Below are 19,545 nucleotides of genomic sequence, written 5' to 3'. Positions count from 1 at the left end.
TAAATGACATTTGATATATTCACATAGAAAACAGTTTTTTGAATTTTAATAATATTTGACAAGATTACTGTTTTTACTGTATTTTCGATTGGTGAGCATTTCAAAAACATCTTTTGAATGCTAGTATAATTTATTATTTTGAGTATTATAACTGGAGCTGAAGAGAGTTTAAACAGTTCAGTGTTTATGTAAACTGTTTATGAAGGTTTCACACTCTTGAATAGTAGAAAATGTTGCTGGTTTAACTTTAACTGTTAGCTATCTTAAATGTGAGCTTTGTTTACTTTAAATCGCATGATGATACAGATAAAGGCAGAAGAATGAAACCAAACCTCTTTTTATGACCCCACTCTGTTTGTTTGATGGTATTCTTATCATTAATTTGTTAATTAGTAACATATATGCCTTGTTTTACAGACAGGGTGTCACAGTGTGTTTTAGGTTATGTTTTATGTTCTGAGGCTATGGCTCGTCTATGGCTCGTCTACATTAATCCGGATAGATTTTTAGTTTTAAAACACTCTCCATCCACACTAACGTTTTCCTAAAGTTTCTCATCCAGTCAGTAAATGCCAAATTCAACATGCTGTGCATGATTAATAAGCTCACTGAGATGATACAGATGTCATAAAGTTATTACGCAAATCTTCTGGCAGGATCATTTTATTTAGCAAAATATCTCAGTATTCACTGATGTGTCCAGGTCGCACTTGGTCAACCATTATTGGTTTAAAACGCAACTCCACTCGTGTTTTGCCACAGGACAGCAAATGCAAGTGGGCTACATTTTGTCCGAAACATGGTAAATGCTGCCTTCGTAGGACACATTTCAAGGCAGGAAGGCATGCCCGAATCTAATGTTTGCTTCACTTCCTGTCTCCTGAGAGACCTTCATCTGATCGATTTTTTAAGGCAGCAGCATACATGTGTCCTTCGCTGCCTTTGATATCCCACAATCCTGTGCGTTCCATTCAGTGACAGTTGAGCTGGGGAAAAAAGATGGCGTCCGAAAGTTGTGTTTGCTGGTCAGTTTGTGTGTAAATCTACGTTTTTTACCAATATTTTCCACTTCTGATGTCATTTCTAGCGAGAAATTACTAATGTAGAAATTAAATATGTGTTTAGTTCTCACCAGAGCTCGTTCTATTTTGCTGTAGATCATTAAACTGTTACACTGCCTTAGAAGTCTGTCCGAAATCAGCTTTGTGGGGTGCCATCATGCACAAAACACTGCCTTACAAGCCATTGCCTGATAAGGCAGCGAGGCAACGAGTCGCATGTCTAGGTTTACGGACGCATCCTTTATGTCATCCTTCAAGGACTGTGATCTGAAGTGTGCAAAGTAACATAATTTAGCAACCGTGTGAACGTGAATAGCACGTAACTGGCAAAATAGCAGTATAAACATGCATATCTATTGGTACAATATGCGTCACTAAACATGCGTCAGCGGTTTCAAATACCCCTGCTTTCAAATGGATCCGCTTTGGAGAGGGTTTTCAAAAAGCTATGTTTTCGTTGCCTTAAAACGCCGTCTCAGTGTTGATGGAAGACCAAAATGAAGAGAAGAAGATAAGTTTTCTAATTAAAAGGTATTAGTGTGGACATGGCCAAAGACTGCACTCGGGTTCTGCCCACTTGCCTCCAGTGGACTCCTGTTACACAGGGCTTAGATTAAGACAAGATTAGGCCTTTAATTACAAGCGTTCATCTTGAGACAAATCAATGGTGCTGACATATTTTAAGATGTCAGTGCAAGTTGCTTACGGGACTAGGTTTAAGAATCAGTCTGAATATACCTTTGTACTCCACGATCAAGCAGGTGTCCATCTCAGGATGAACTCCGTCCATGAGAATCATAAATCTCAGGTGATCGTCAACCTTTCAGATGATTCAAAAGAAGAGATAAAGAAAAGTAGGACACGTGAAAGAGGGGAATAAGCCACCGAATCACTTACATTCTGCCACACACCGAACGGCACAACGTTGATATTTGTTAAATTCACGCCACTTTTCTCCAGATACCTGCAACAAAACGCAAACAAACAAGAGTTGATTCATTAATTTCATCATAAAAATGTCCTCTTAGCTGTCACCCTTTTTCTGAACATAGATGTGAAAAATGACTATCCATTATTAATTCATGAATGCTTTGCTCTCTTTTTGAAGAAGACACTCAGTAGATGATTGCAGTGCAGGTACTTCAAATGAATGTGTAAAAAGTTATTGAAGTAATATATTTAGTCTTATTAATAATAATAATAATAATATAAAACAGTATTTATATATATATATATATCCAAAATGTAATTTCTGTTATTATTAGTTAGTAGTAGTAGTAGTATGTAAACGTGTTGTTAAAAAAGCAATATTAACTTAAAACTTCAGTTAAAATATTCTAGTTTGTAAGGGTTTAGCTGACAAAGATTTGAAAATGTAGAGTTCAGTCTCACCAAAACACTGACCGTTTGTCATCTTTGTTTGTAATTTAAAAAAATTCAGTTCAGTCTCACCAAAACACTGACCGTTTGTCATCTTTGTTTGTAATTTAAAAAAATTCAAAAGTATTAACTGCAATTAAAAGGACGTCAAATGTTTACAAACTCTTCAAAACAGAGATTCGAAAAGTTTTGGAAAGACTCAGAATGTCTTCAAAATTTAAAGAACCGTTTTCCACGGTCGAATGGAAAGATTCCTTTATTGTTTAAGATTCTTAAAGGGGTACTTCGGCGCTGGGAAGATGAATCTGTATTTAAACTGGGTCATCAATGTAGTAGAAATGTGAAATTATTTTTGAATTTGGTGTCTTCTAGACTGCGAAAAGACCAAAAATTTATTTTTGTCTCATGGGGATGAAAGACTACAATTCCCAGAATGCTTCGCTGCCCTGTGAGGCCATTCCCAAAGCCACCGCTACTGGATTACTGTGACTGAGTTGGAGAAGACACTACAATTAAAAACTGAACGTGTGTGTTTAATATAATGAGTGAGTCGCCGCGAGTCTCTCAGCACTGAGCACTAACTGCAGGAGTCAGATAAATGAGCTGATGAGCTCTCGTGATGAGAGCTGAGGTAATCGCGACTACACTCGCGGCATACATTCACAGCGCGAGTTCAGTCTGGCGCGTTTCAGTTCATGCCTTTGCAAGCTTAACTTTCATAGAAATTAATTTGAGAAGTTAAACGACTTCCATTGCTCACCATAGCTGCGTTTAAATGAGTGCCTGTAGCTGCGAGCTGAGCTCTGAGTGTGATCTCCATCCCCCACGCGCGGGTTCAAAACATGCGGAAATGGCTCCCTCTGCTGGCTGTAGTCTTTAGCCTCTGGCCAAACATTCCTCCGATGATGCAAATATCGTCAATTTGCGTCATAGGAGGAATTTTTCCAGAAATAAAATGCATAAATCTCTTGTCTCAGGGGGATATGAGAGCACAATCATTTGAATATACTCCAGGGTTTCTTCTGATACAAAGCCATATGCTAATCGCTGAAGTAAGCCTTTAAGTGCTGTTTCTTTTGAATTATTTGTGAATTTTACTAGCAATTTGCTTTTCATCAACTCACAAACCCCCTGCGGTTTCTTTGCAGACCCCCATCAATGGCAAAGTCGTTTGCTCTAGAGTTTAGTCTCACCAGAACACCGGCCGGGAAGTGTTTCCCACATAAATGGGAATATCTGGACGCTTCTTGGAAAGAAGTCTCAAAGTTGGGTAGCTGATAGAAAAGAAAATGCAAAGTTAGATTTTATTTTAAAAATGTTGCATCATATAATTGAATGTAATTTAATGTAACATAAGCAGTGGCGGTTTGGACTGTAACCTCAGGTGATCTGAATGCATGTGGCTGATGTAAATGAGATCCGCCTGACTGAGTCTTTCCATGGCATCAGGCGGAGCTTCGTGAAGGAGCCACCAGCCTCTCGCAAACGCTGGTCCTGTGAGCCACGGGTCAAACATCATCGTCTTGTCCCCCGCTTTAAGCTCCATACACGCGTGTGTGATGTACGTCAGCTGAAACACACACACACACACACACACACACGCTATTTATTCAGTGGCCAATGAAAACAGATTCAGATAAACTGTTTAATTCAATTCATGAAAGAGGAAATGGGCGGACAACATCGCCATTAGTTTCAATAGCTTGCCATTTAGCTGCTGGATAAAAATTAGTTTTCAGAATAAATTGATCTTGTGGTCTTAAAGTAGCTTGTTGAGGCAGCTTTGCCACACCAGTCCCGTTGTCACCATCTAGGACAAAGCCAACATCCTAAAATCCTTTTTCTTCTTCTTCTTTTTCCTCTTCCTCCTCCTCCCTCTCTGAGACTTAGTTTTTCTGTCGCATTTGGAGCATTTGTTTTGAAAGCTGGTGCTTTTTCTTCCTTAGTTTTGTTCGTTTAGGCATATACTGAATTTTATGGTTAATTCTTCCCACAGGCCATTTCCCTCTTGAACAGTTAACCCCCCCCCCCCCCCCAGGTAAATGCCTGTAAGTGTAATTACTCCCACTGTTTAGTGCAATATATCCTAAACTCAGGTGATAGGTGATTACTTATATTATTTATATATATTCTTACCACCCAAATACTGTAAATGCTCATAATCTATGCACTTCTGACTAAACGTAACCATGACCTTATACTGTTATATTTTTCTTTATATTTTTTATTCTTAGAATTTTTGTATTACCGTGTTGTATTTGTATTGTTTATTTGCACTGGAAGCTTCAGCACCTAAAGAAATTCCCTTGGCAATAAAGCTCTTTCTGATTCTGAAAATTTTCTTTAGAGGAGTTTTTATTTTTCTTGTCATAGTATGAATGACGTACATGTTTAATTGCAATACAAACTTAGGGTACAAAAAAAAATAGCCACCTAATGGCTGTGTTGACATAATGTGAAGAGTAATCGAGTAGTAACTGATTTACACACATGGCAAAATAAATTACAATTAAAATAACAGAAAAAACAGTCTACTGTAAGCTTAATCTTAACCAAAAGTTTGATATGACAAAAAATAGAATATTAAACAAATGTCAATACTAATATGGTTTAATTTCTTCATTTACTAATGTCTTTTATGAACATGATTTTTTTTTACATTAATGAGAGACATTCACCGTAACCAAACACTATACAAATTGCAGCATTTATAAGGCTTTTAAAAATAACTTTTAATTTAACTGACCTGAAAACAAATGTCATATTTACCTGTGGCCTGTTAACAGGAAGGAAATATACAGAAATTGAGTTATGTTATCAAACAATCCACTCAGCATAAATAGATTAAAGGGGGGGGGGGGGGGTGAAACACTCAGTTTCAGTCAATCTCATGTCAATCTTGAGTACCTATAGAGTAGTATTGCATCCTTCACATCTCCGAAAAGTCTTTAGATTTATTATATTTATAAAAGAAATATAGGCTGTACCGAGTCTTTCCGGAAAAAACCGAGCGGCTGGAGGTGTATCGTGTGGGCGGAGCTAAAGAATGACAAGCGCGAACAAAGAGGTGACGTCCTCAAGCGTGGAGAAACTCATGGCTATCTCAGCTAATAGATATGATTCGGAGGCTGAAATAGAAACAGCAGCAGCAGGACGTCCGTCTCTGTGGTATGTACTGTATTTAGTGACCTGTCAACATTTGTGTGTCTTTACTCGCAGTTTATGAGGACATGATTCGGTTTATGGACTATTGTATGCGACCAAACCTTAGCAGTAGCAAGCAAAACGGTTTTGCACGTCAGACTAGTGTAACGTTATACAAAGAACAACAATGGAGTAACCGTTAGCGCATTTGAATGACGAAGCACGCGATCGTGTCGTTTACTGATGTTTACTCACGCGACGATAGCCAACAGCACAGACATTTGAAGCAGTTTTACTCACCGGCTGCTTCCAGGACCGAACCTTTATTGCTGGGACAGCTCCGTCAAAAACACACTTCTTGGAGTGTGGAGATCCACTTTGCGATGCGACTGAAGCATTTCTGCGTTCAAATCGGTTTAAATGCAGCGCTGCCTTCCCGGAATGCTGTGCTGAAGCGTTGAAGTTGCTTAATGTCAAAGTGGAGGAATGAAGTGGAGCGCGGCGCGGACTATAACGACATAAGTGTTCACAGACGACTGGATCTGCACCTGAGCGAGTGTTTACGGCCGTGCATTTCCTCTCTCGCTCTAGTCTCGCGCGCACACCCTACCGGGAGAAGAGCCCGTACGGCCCATACAAGGACCTTCCGCTCTATTAACGTCAAGCCGAGCCATACTCGAAAAAAACTCACCGAAACTTGTGAGAAACCGGAAGGAGTATTTTTAACACAGAAATACTCCATCAAACGTCCAACATTAGTTTTTGAAACTTTGTCTATGTTTATGATGGGAATCCAAGTCTTTAACAGTGTAAAAAGCTCAGTATGCAGGAAACAGCATTTCACCCCCCCCCCCCTAAATATAGATGAATTCTCATTAAAGCTACCGTTTTCTCTGTTCCCTTTGTTCTGTGATGTTTATTAATGACAGCCAGCATTTGTGTTCTACTGAAGGAATAAAGATATCTTGGATGCCCCGGGGGTAAGCAGATAAACATAACATTTTTTATTTTTGGTTAAACTATCACTTTTACTGCAGTCAAGTGACTGTGTGACCCACATATGGGTCACGACCACAGTTTGAAAACCCCTGATCGAGATAACAGCATTATAAAGCGGGAATAGTTCACTACTCTTTCCTGATCAAAAGAGATTATTTGTGAATAATATAATATATATATAGTTACTATGCGACAGAGCAGACATTTTCTTTTCTTTTATAATTTCTTTTAAACACACAGACATCAAGAATCAGCATGTGAATCTCAACAATGGTGACATGTTTCATGCATGCTGGTAGCCATTATTTTATTACTGTGTTGGCTCCCAGAACGCATGTCACCATTGTTGAGATTCATAAGCTGATTCTTGTTGTCTGTGTGTGTCAAAATACTTTTTTTTTTCATAATGTGTTTTAAAATGAGAATGCAGAACCAGGGGCGTTTTTAGGATTTTCATTTTAGGGGGCTTAGCCCTCATTGAGGGTAGCCTATGGGGGAAAAAATGCACACTTTAGTTTGGGGTCCAAACTGTGCTATTAACTAGTAGTTTACTAACATGCATACCTATAGGATATTGGCTGTTATTACGTATAAAGCTAATATTAATACCTTATTGCATGGCCATATTGTAGCATACATGCATTAATCATACCCAATAATGTTGACGGGTTTATAATCACCAAGATCCCAAACGTTAGGGGGGTTCAGGGTATGGTCCCCCAAGAGAATTTGAATTCTATGATCTACATATGTGCATTTAAAGATGTTCTGAAGGCTAAAAAATTAGATAACAATAGCTTGAAAACCATGTCACTGGGCAGTGGATTATGTGTCCTTCTTATCTCTCTTTTTCTCTGTTTTTATCTTGCCCTATCTCTTCCCCTCATAACGCTGAGCTTTGACTGATATAGACTAGTTTTTCCATTTTCGTCAGTGAAGAAAGTAAAAATATGGTTTACATATTAACATACTGATATTTATGTTTTATGAATAATTTTCTTAGACATGTTAATTTACTGTTTATTAAAGTTTAAGTTTATTAAATTAATTCACTATATAAACACATTCATTAGGCTACTAATATGATGAGATTTTTTTAATTTACTGAAGGTTACAAATGAAATTATATTAATTTACAATATATACACTGATGAATAATCTGATGAAAATGGCTTTGTTTATATTTCTTTTTCGTTAATTAGGCCTAGGCTACATTATGAATCACAGAATATTTTCAACTCAAAATGACAAAATCAGACAAATGATGATTCATTTTCCTTAATATTTTGTCTATTGTTTGACATTTCTAACTTAAAGCCGCAGCTTTCAAACATAAATGTTAATTTCAACTGCTTACATTTCTCTCACTTTACGTTGTCGAGTTGCTCTGCTAAATTTTCCCAGTTTCTGTGAGAACATAAAGCCCACCTACTCTGATTTGATTGGTTTCCTCAAATATTTTGACATTGAGGAGCGGTGACAGACCAATGAGGCTCAGATGTACACACATACATACACACACACACACACACACACACACACACACACACACACACACACACCTCTGCTTCTGACGTGCGCTCTGCTCGGCGCAGCTGCGGCAGCGAATTGAAGAACTCAACACACAGACAGACTAAAAGACGGGACGAAGCCTAAGCCTGCAGCCAGTTTCATATGTTTAAAGGTTAATCACATTTTTTAGGGGGGCTGAGGTATAAGTTTAGGGGCTAAAGCCCCCCTAAAAAAGGGTCTAGAGGCGCCCATGTGCAGAACGTCTGCTCTGCTGCAAGAAAGTTTTGCTGGTAAAATATTAATAAATAATTTTAAAAAAAAATCACTTTACGTCAGAAATAAGATTAGTGATTTATTCCAGTTTAATTATGAGGCTGAAAACTTGATCATCTTGGTTTCTTTTTTTCTTAGGAACACATTATGTATTTTGCTAAACACTGTTACAAAGAGCACAACTCACACAAAAAGACAAGAGTCAAACCGCACAGCTGAAGGAAACGCTCATCACTATAATGTTGATAACCAAACCAGTTTCAATAAAACATCAACATCTGAACCTGTTAATTCTTAAGAACTTCTGTTTCCAATAGACCATTTTTTAAATTGGATCAACTACAAAAGATATGTTACAGAATAGTTGCATCTCTCCAGAAAACAATAATCTCAAGTTGACTCAACTATGTTTTTTTGTGTGTGTCACAGACAACTTATCTTCAGTTCTAACTGTTATTTACAAAAGTTGAGTCAACAAGAAAAAGCTTGGGGAAATTAGTACTAAGAATTTAAAATTTTTTTTACAGTGCAGATATATCGTGCATCCCTAGTCACAACCACATAAATGTGAGTAAGTTTTTTTGCCACCAATGTGGGAAAATTGAAGACAAAACTGTTACTCACACTTATGTGGTTAAGACCATGTCACTGTTGCTCTATTGCTGTTGTACTGAGTATTTATAGTGTAGGCCCGTAGTCAAACTGAATAGCTGTGGTCTTTCCATCAGCCAATATATGTTCATTTTTAATGGGATCATTATCGGCTTGAAAAATATATTAAAGCTGATAAATAATGGATAATTTCCTCCAGCTGAGACGCTTCAGATACACACTGTTCGCCATGATGGTTTTGAATTGTTTGAAATATGATTAGAAACACTTCAAAAAAGGACAATACGATTAAATAATTTAGGCTACGTAAAATTATAAGAACATAAGATATATGAGATATCGGTATCGTCAAATTTTCATATCATATTCTCCCTAGTTGTGACATTACTGTGAGATCCAATATAGTCAGGACTGTGTCAACTTTTATTTTCAGTTTCTGAAAAGCCTGAGTTAGTTTTAAAAAACTAATCCTCAGTAAAATGAAGCAAACACGATCTGACTGGATCCGCGTTAAAAATAAAATTGATCAATGCTTTCTTAATCACAAGTTGGCACTTTAAACCAAGGATTTTTTCACCCTAATAAATGACCCCTTAAGCCCTCAGCTTCCTGTGTTTTTATGGTCTGCTATTGTACTATTTCCTGAGATTTCTCTGTAGGATTTCCTTCCTGTCCTTAGTGGAATTCATTTTTTTATTGTGCACTATTATAATTTGTAATTTTGGAGTCGTGATGATGTACAGTCTGTTTTGAAAACATTTTGTGCTTATTTATGAACACGGCACCGCACAGATCATTTTATTTCACCACAGACTGATGTTGATCATTTTGAGCAGGCTGTTCAGATCTCTGTTGGATATCTTCTTTTCCCTGAAGAGTCTTGAGCGGAAGCTTAATGTGCTCTTGTGCGTAGGAGCAGTGATTGAGATATAAAGATCTCATCTGGGTGTTGTGGCAGAAGCTCTGATGGCTAATGAAGGCGTGAGTGCTCTGATCATTAGTGAGTGTGATTTACCGTGATCTCTCCGGAGTGAAGCTCTTGTGCTTCTCTGGGCTCTGTGGTCCAGGGGTCTGGAGGATTCAACTCAACCAGCTCTAAACTACCATCAGTGTCTGACAGCACTGCCTCTACACACACACACACACACACACACACACACACACACACACACACACACACACACACACACACACACACCACACACACACACACACACACACACACACACACACACACACACACACACACACACACACACACACACACACACACACACACACACACACAATAAGACAATAACAGGAAACTTTCTCAGAACTTTGGCTAACATTGTTAGGTTCTCTCAAAGTAATGAACAAACATTTCTTCCAGTAACCATAATAAAGTGATCAGTCATCTGGTTTTTCATAATATTCTCAAAACGCTAGCACAAAAATGTTATTTACACATGGTTTATGGACCGTTTTTTTAATGTTTATAATTTGTCAACAGCAAATTATAGTTAAATAGAAAATGTTAGTTTCCATCACCCTTTTTGTATACACATTTTGAAGTATCACACCAGAAACAAGTGATGGAAAGCTAAATTTCACAGCTACAAAAAACAGTCATTCGCAAAAGCGTTTTAACACTCATTTGAGGTGGTTTTTGACTCGTGTGAAAAAGAGTTAATGTGAATAATGCGAGCTGGAAATGCATTTGCCGAATAAATTCTTACCCATGTGATTATTCTTCTGTTCTCGCCCTGTGTTAAAGTCCTCATGAAATCTTTTTTAGCACATATTACATGTCTTAGGGGGAACAATTAATACGTGCAAGTTAATAAACAGAAAACAATAGTTTGCTGTGATAATCTTTAATCAAAATCTTGCAAAGTAACTTCCGGTCTGGAAACGGCATTACTTCTGAGATGACTTCAGTTTGACGGATTAGGTTTTAAAATGCTTAACCTCTCCCTTCCAGCCATTAGTGTGCTATGAGCGAGAGATGGAGAGGAGGAGCGCTGAGGTAAAAGTCTGCCCTCTGTTCAATATTCACTTGGAGATACGTCACAGCACTGAAGAAAACTCACTTGCTACTTCCGGTTCACTGGAACTTTAATGACTAAACCTTAACCTTCTTGTGTTTTATTAATAATGTATAACGTATTTATTTAGTCTTTTTTATATAACTTTTGGTCCATTAAGCCAACTTGGTTTTCTTGATTGAAATGAAAATTGATGTCATTAACTCCTCACCCTAATGTCGTTCCACACCCGTAAGACCTCCGTTCATCTTCACACACAGTTTAAGATATTTTATATTTAGTCAGAGAGCGTATGCAAGTGTATGCACACTATACTGTCCATGTCCAGAAAGGGAATAAAAACACCATCAAAATAGTCCATATGAGACATCAGTGGGTTAATTAGAATCTTGAAGCATCGAAAATACATTTGGGTCCAAAAATAACAAAAACTACGACTTTATTCAGCACTGTCTTCTCTTCCGGGTCTGTTTTCAAACCTCAAATAAAGATTCAAACGGTTGTGAATCAGCGGATTGATTCATGATTCGGATCGCCAATGTCACGTGATTTCAGCAGTTTGACACGCGATCCGAATCATGAATCAATCCGCTGATTCACAACTGTTTGAATGTTTATTTGAGGTTTGAAAATAAAACCTGAAGAGAAGACAATGCTGAATAAAGTTGTAGTTTTTGCTATTTTTGGACCCAAATGTATTTTCGTAGCTTTTTGATGCTAATGAACTAACTGATGTCTCATATGGACTACTTTGATGGTGTTTTTATTCCCTTTCTGGACAGTATAGTGTGCATACACTTGCATACACTCTCTGACTAAATATAAAATATCTTAAACTGTGTGTGAAGATGAACGGAGGTCTTACGGCTGTGGAATGATATTATGGTGAGCCATTAATGACATCAATTTAATTTTTGGGTGAACTAACCCTTTAAGTTGAGGGAGTTTTATTTTAGCACCTATTTCGCATTTGTTCGTTTTTTCTTTTTTGCGAACTTTGCAAAGATTTGCTTCTCATTCGAAAGGAAACCTATCTTATGTTATTACTTTAATGTTCAGAGAACTTTCAGAGATACATTTTTTATAACTTCATACTTTAGAAAAATGTTCAGTGGTTTTTAAACCTGTCCTGGAGGCGCCCCAGTCCTGCACATCGTGTCTCCCTCATTCATCACACCTGATTTAACTCATCAGCTCATTAGAGTCTGCATGAACTAATTTGGGTGTGCCTGATAAAGGAGACATACAAAATATGCAGGGCTGTGGTTCCTCCAGGACAGGTTTGAAAACCACTGCTTGAGCATATAAACATAATATAGAGCATATAAAGAGTTTAAAAAAAAAAGAGCAAGAAGTCATTTTCATTGCTGAAAAATTATTTTACCGAGTTCATCTTGCATGAAGCTGTCTGGAGGGTTGACGTACTCCATGGTGGCCACGTTAAGTTTCCAGTAGTGTTTAGTGCAGCGCACTGTCCTGTTACACAAATACACAGCACAATTTTATCATTCCTAATAAAAAGCTCTACAGAATTAAATTGTAAAACTTCCGGCTCTGTTTGTCAGCTAAACTATAATAATAATAACACATTTATATTTTTGTCTCGTGCTCAACAAGGCTGCAATAATTTGATTTGAATTTTACTTTTTTTTTTAAATATTACAATTTAATGAACTGTATTTTAAAATGTAATTTATTCCTGTATTGAAAAATCTGAGTTTTCAGCGTCATTAATCCAGTCATTCGTCACATTAACCTTCCAAATCACAGTTCCAATAACTTAGGACATTAAACAAATACTATTAAATAGTGTGTGTGTGTATATATATATATATATATACACACACACACTATTTAATAGTAATAGTCACACACCCACCTAAAGGATTATTAGGAACACCACACTAATACTGTGTTTGACCCCCTTTCGCCTTCAGAACTGCTTTAATTCTACGTGGCATTGATTCAACAAGCTGCTGAAAGCATTCTTTAGAAATGTTGGCCCATATTGATAGGAGAGCATCTTGCAGTTGATGGAGATTTGTGGGATGCACATCCAGGGCACGAAGCTCCCGTTCCACCACATCCCAAAGATGATCTATTGTGTTGAGATCTGGTGACTGTGGCGGCCATTTTAGTACAGTCAACTCATTGTCATGTTCAAGAAACCAATTTGAAATGATTTGAGCTTTGTGACATGGTGCATTATCCTGCTGAAAGAGCCACAGCCACCAGGGAATACCGTTTCCATGAAAGGGTGAACATCTGCAATAATGCTTAGGTAGGTGGTACGTGTCAAAGTAACATCCACATGGATGGAGAACCCAAGGTTTCCCAGCAGAACATTGCCCAAAGCATCACACTGCCTCCGTCAGCTTCCCATAGTGCATCTTGGGGTCATGTGTTCCCCGGGTATGCGAAGCACACACACCTGACCATCCACGTGATGTAAAAGAAAACGTGATTCCTCAGACCAGGCCACCTTCTTCCATTGCTCCGTGGTCCAGTTCTGATGCTCACGTGCCACTGTTGGTGCTTTCGGCGGGGTCAGGGGTCAGCATGGGCACCCTGACTGGTCTGCGGCTATGCCGCCCCATACGCAACAAACTGAGATGCTCTGTGTATTCTGACACCTTTCTATCAGAACCAGCATTAATTTCTTGAGCAATTAGAGCTCCAGTAGCTCGTCTGTTTGATCGGACCACACGGGCCAGCCTTCGCTCCACACGTGCATCAATGAGCCTTGACCGCCCATGACCCTGTGGCCGGTTCTCCACTGTTCCTTGGAGCACTTTTGATAGATACTGACCACTGCAGACCGGGAACAGCCCACAAGAGCTGCAGTTTTGGAGATGCTCTGACCCAGTCGTCTAGCCGTCACAATTTGGCCAAACTCGCTCAAATCCTTACGCTTGCCCATTTTTCCTGCTTCTAACACATCAACTTTCAGGACAAAATACTCACTTGCTGCCTAATATATCTCACCCACTAACAGGTGCTGTGATGAAGAGATAATTATATATATATATATATATATATATATATATATATATATATATATATATATATATATATATATATATATATATATATATCTTCTCACTTTCAACTGTCAAAATTACTATTGTGTTCTTCTTATTGTTATCTCTTATTATTTCTGTTCAAATGAGTTTAGATTTACTCACCTGCCGTCCATGTCCTCTATGTCTTTAATGAAGAGTCCACCCTGGTGTTTGCACTGGTTTCTACACGCTCGCAGTTTGTCTTTGGCTTTGTAAATGATGTAACATTTGCCATCCTCTGGGTTTTTCTTGAAGTTAATTCCATCTTTCAGTGTCTGGACGTCTTCAGCCTGCAGTCGCAGGACCGTCTTTGAGACCTGAGATGTCATTGTGCACCAGCGGCCTCAGATCTAGAGATGAACAATTCTTATTATAATTATATTTTATAATATAATAAGTATTATAAGTTCTTAGTTTCAGATTTAGTTGTAAGCATGGATATGCAAATTAGCCCTGCGCCCATTCGCTCAACTGTGGTAAATGCTACACAATGCCAAGTGGAAATATTGTAATGATTCAGCCATACATGTTTGAACCAGAAACTCATTCAGAAGAAGAGGAAGAGTGAGTTATACAGACTCAAATACATGTCGATGTATCAGAATGGTAATGCATTTTATATATTGCTCTCTACTATGTTGAACACACAACGGTAATTAATATAATAATCCTTTTGCTTGACAATGTTATCAGACAGCTAATAATGTGTTGCTAATGTTACACAAACATTGTTCTCATTCCTTATCTCAGTCTGTCTTCTAAATATCGCTGCAGTTTGATGGAGAAAATGGTGTTAATTACACAACATATAAACAATCCTAAAAAACTTGATATTCATCACTGGGGGTCTTTAAAAAATATTTTTTAAGATTTTGCCAAGAGATCTCTTATTTATTATTTTTGTATGTCATGGCATAGTAAAGACATTGAAAAGTTATTATTTCACGCTAGCTGTATGTGTTTCTCCATCCCTCCTCTGTCCCTCTTCCTCTACATCGTTGTCGTCTTCTCCTTCTCCGTTGTTTTCTTCTGGGCAGTACACTCAGTTTGGATGTTATGTAGAGGGGCTCAATAGGAAGAGATTTCCTTAGAAGGTAGAGGAGCATGAGTCCTATGTTTAAAATAGTGTGTTGCACAACACTCAATGGTACATCAGCAGAACTACAACCCATGCACTGTATGCCAACTGTTACGTGTTTGCACATTCCTGCATCAAATATAGCTCCCCCATGTCACCCTTTTCAATGTCTTTAGAGATCTCTTGGCAAAATGTTTGGTATCTGGTCCTGTGATTCACTCATAACAGGGACAAAGCTGTAATTACAGATCAACAACCAAAAAAAAAAAAAAAAAAGAGAGAAAATGATCCAATGATTTCCTCACCCTAAAGCAATCCTAGGTGTATATGAGATTCTTCTTTCAGACAAATACAATCTGAGTTATATAAAAAAATGTCCTGGCTCTTTCAAGCTTTATAATGGCAGTGAATGGCAGCCCTTTGAAGCCTGTCGGTTTGCCGGAAGCTAGATATTTTACTTTATAAAGTTTTAAATATGGATATTTTTCGAACACAAATTCATTATCTATTGTAGAGGCCTTTATTGACCCCCGGAGCTGTGTGGAGCACTTTTATAATGGATGGATGCACTTTTTGGGCTTCAAATTTTGGGTTGCCATTCACCATTATAACACTTGGAAAAGCAAAGACATTTTTTTTTAAATATATTTCTGATTGTTTGTCATATACACCTAGGATGGCTTGAGGGTGAGTATATTACGGGATGATTTAAATGTTTGGGTGAACTATCCCTTTAGGTTCAGTTGCTGCCATAAATGAAGTACAATCAACTTGGTTGTAGAAGTCATTTCAACTTAAATCATATGAAACTGACTTTAGTTTAATCTCGCATTACTTATAAAAAAAGTTGAAATTGCTTCACTTATTTTGATGATCTTACTGATCGTGTTATTGTTTACGGTGTAGATGGTGCAGACATTCGTCATACATGACTGGTTTTGAAGCATGACTGCTTTAAAGCACATGTTCTTCTCAAAAAACCCAAATGAGCCTTTTTTCTGACATGAATGCCTTAAAGTCTTGGCATCTAAACTAGTGACCGGTTCAGTGACGAGCCATTCCTGCCTTCATTTGGTTGGTCTCATTTTCTCACTGATTGACTGCTCCTGACTGTCATCAGTTAGTAGGGAATATTTAGACTTGTTGGCCACGCAAGTCTTTAATTTGTGTATTACAGATGAGGAACTCTTGTGTACATCTTTGAGTGCAGTTTATGACCTAATTGTGTTCTGTTGTTGAAGCTGAGAGCACAGGGCGGGGGTTTGATCTTTGGTGTTGGTGTTTCTATCACAAGTGCTGTTTTTATTATGTGTGTGTGTGTGTGTGTTGTGTGTGTGTGTGTGTGTGTGTGTGTGTGTGTGTGTGTGTGTGTGTGTGTGTGTGTGTGTGTGTGTGTGTGTGTGTGTGTGTGTGTGTGTGTGTGTGTGTGTGTGTGTGTGTGTGTGTGTGTGTGTGTGTGTGTGTGTGTGTGTGCAGGTGCAAGGGATGGTGACTTGCTGGTTGACTTGTTTGATATTTGCATATCTTTGTCTCCTGTCTATTCTCAGTGGGTGAACCTGTATCCTTTGGGGGAAATTCATTTGGTAAATAGTCCCTGGGTGAGAGTCAATGGCGTTGCTATAGGTTTTCAAGCAGGCCCAAGATGGGCGACCCGGAGATGGGGGGGACTGCTCCTCAGGAGATGGTGGTCCCTTTTGTCCCGCTTGTACAGTCTCTGCGAGCCTGAACAGAGCCCTGTCCATCTCGCTGGCTCACTCAGGCCATCAAACACCACATGTAACACCACCAAACCAGTGGATTATGGCCAATCTTGGACCTGTTCCTTCAGTGGGGTTGGAGCCCCCTCTTGCTTTTGGGCTATGGTTCAGCAGTTAAACCCCAAATAACTCATTCATGGTTTGATGTGGGTTCCACAGTGTTCCCTCCTACTAGAAGGCACGCGTTCCCAGTGTTATCCAATAATTCACTGAGTGGGTCATGTGGAGCAGCAGTGATGGACTTCTCTGGGCACTGGAAGTGGGCAGAGGCCATGCCGCTTTTTTAGGGATTCCTATTAATCGGTCACTGACGTAGCATTGGAAGTGACCAACTGAATGGGAAAGTCTTGGTTACATATGTAACCTGCGTTCCCTGAAGGAGAAAACGGAGACGCCATGTCCCGTCGCCATGTCCTCTGTTCCCTGCTGGGGTGCCAGTTCACCTACTCAGCCCCTCAGCGAAAAACTGAGCACCTGTGGTTAATTTCTAACCGCGCAGTGTGGTATTAGCAGCTGGTGCAATCATTGTACGCAAATGTCCATTGGCTCGTTTAGTTACACTTGAGATTCACATTCATCGATCTCCGATGTGGTGTCTCCGTTCCCTCCTTGAGGGAACAAGGTTTACTTATGTAACCGAGATGTTACCGCACTAGCATTAGCAAAGTTATTGCTCATTCAACAAAGCAACATGCAGTTTTTCCATAACCTAACCATAAGCTCTGTTTTGTACAGTGTTAATGGTCAAAACTTCAACATAACAGAAACTCAAATGTCAAACATAACTGAACATTAAACATTAACAGAGGTTTCTCTTCACTCAAAAACGCTTAAAATAACAATAAGTTTCAATATTAATGCTCCATTTCCATGGAAAGCCATATGCAAATCATATGCTGCAGCCATATGCAAATCATGCTGGGAACTTACAATGGTGTCTCTTTATAAAACTGCATAACTGAACTAATTATCTTACAATAAATAGATAGCACCCCCCCCCCCCATTCTATCAGCTTTTAGTTCCTCAATTTAGGTCTCAAAAATGCTTACATTATCTTTAAAAAAAATTGGAAAATGTATCTTTTGGTTTGATTAGGGAAATGTTCTCAATATTTTAACACTGAATCACAATTTTCTTGAGAAAATATACACGCTACTTTTAATTATCACCTTCATTTTTTGTTTGAAAATTACAAGACCCATGATTTTTTAAAATTTTTTATTTTAATTTTATTTTTTTACAGTGTATAGACTCAGCGCACTGTGCGCCGCAGCATGTGCTGACCCCACTCTGTGATTTTACGTGACCTATCCCTTTGTGGCTGAGTTGATGTTGTTCCCAATTTCTTCCACATTGTTTACACCTGTGCCGGTGGAAGTGATTAGAACACCTGAATTCAATGATTTGAAGGGGTGTCCCAATACTTTTGGCAATAGCCTATATTATATTAAAGAGTATATTCTCAATCCTCTTTAAAGTCACAGTGACAACATTTCAGATTTTGATTGAAGATTACCGCAACAAAATTTGTTTTTTTTGTATTAACTTTTTATTTTTTTGTTTTATTCACTTTTTTTAATAGCACAGATTAATTGTTCAGCTGTACTGTGTGTTAACAAGTAAATAGGGTCAATTTTGATTTCATGAGGACTTTAATGTAATGTGTTAAATTAAGTGTTAAATGTCCAAATAGTTAAGTTATAAATAATAATAAAAATATTGATGTTTAATTATTCACTTAATAGGCTATTATTGTTTTTTATTAATTAATCAAGTTTCAGAAATTACATTCAATTGGTTCTTCTATGCACTAATGTGTTTCCGTACGCATTTGACTAGTAAACTCTGCGTAGCCTATTTTAAATATATATAATCATTTCGAGGGAGGACCCGATTTGTCAATCTGAAGACGGACAGATCCTTGCGCTGGACGAGGATTTGACTAGAACTACAAACACGAGTGAAAAGTCTTTCAAAAAATACAAACATGGCAGATGTGCGAGTTTAGATAAAGGGGTTTGAGTGATTAATCATCAGGATCTAACCTGACGAAGATATATTTTCCACGTGACATCTACGTTATATTTCATCAGCAACAGCATAGTGAACTTGATACGTTAGGTCCTCAACTTAAATGCATCATTATTGCAGAGCTGCCAACTTTTCAAAAAAACTTAGAGTGAGATTTGGTGGTGCCAACCAAAATGTTGCCGTACAAAGCAAAAATTGCAAAAAATAAATAAACAAATAAATAATAATAATAGCTCTCTCTATATATGCATCTGCATTTAAATGGGGTACTATTGTTCGTTTGTTTTTTGCATCTATATGGCGGTTTGTATACATCCTATAGACACACACAATTTTAAAGCACTATAGAGACAGTGGCTTAACTTAGTAATGACGGATCCAGTGAGGGTATGACAAAAATGGTAAAACTTTAGTTTAGGGTCCAATTCTATATTAGGATATTGGCTGTTTATTGCTACTTATAAATCAAATATTAAGGCCTTATTCTGTATAGGACCTACATCCCTTAATCATAATAAAGGCACAGTTTTATAATCACTGAGATTCCAAATGTGAGGTAGTTAGGGGGGTTCGGGGGCATGCACCCCCGAGAAAATTTTGATTTCTAT

General features: G+C 38.0%; 1 protein-coding gene across 2 annotated transcripts in view; it reads right to left on the bottom strand.

Annotated features, from left to right (window-relative positions):
- The window catches only part of cmah (cytidine monophospho-N-acetylneuraminic acid hydroxylase), a 34,902-nt gene that overhangs the window by 12,956 nt on the left and 2,401 nt on the right, over positions 1–19,545 (bottom strand). For both annotated transcript variants that reach the window (XR_010899557.1, XM_067427520.1), the window contains exons 2-8: positions 14,194–14,420; positions 12,393–12,484; positions 9,997–10,109; positions 3,821–4,011; positions 3,635–3,715; positions 1,959–2,025; positions 1,800–1,881 (exon numbers count right to left, since the gene is read on the bottom strand). Coding sequence is in view for 1 of the 2 variants with exons in the window: in XM_067427520.1 (XP_067283621.1) it covers positions 1,800–1,881; positions 1,959–2,025; positions 3,635–3,715; positions 3,821–4,011; positions 9,997–10,109; positions 12,393–12,484; positions 14,194–14,399 (832 nt within the window). In the remaining variant the exon portion in view is untranslated. The remainder of the gene's footprint in view (positions 1–1,799; positions 1,882–1,958; positions 2,026–3,634; positions 3,716–3,820; positions 4,012–9,996; positions 10,110–12,392; positions 12,485–14,193; positions 14,421–19,545) is intronic.

Source organism: Pseudorasbora parva, chromosome 20 (assembly GCF_024679245.1).
Source record: "Pseudorasbora parva isolate DD20220531a chromosome 20, ASM2467924v1, whole genome shotgun sequence".
Taxonomy (NCBI): Eukaryota; Metazoa; Chordata; class Actinopteri; order Cypriniformes; family Gobionidae; genus Pseudorasbora; species Pseudorasbora parva.
This window is presented reverse-complemented; position numbering and strand designations above follow the sequence as displayed.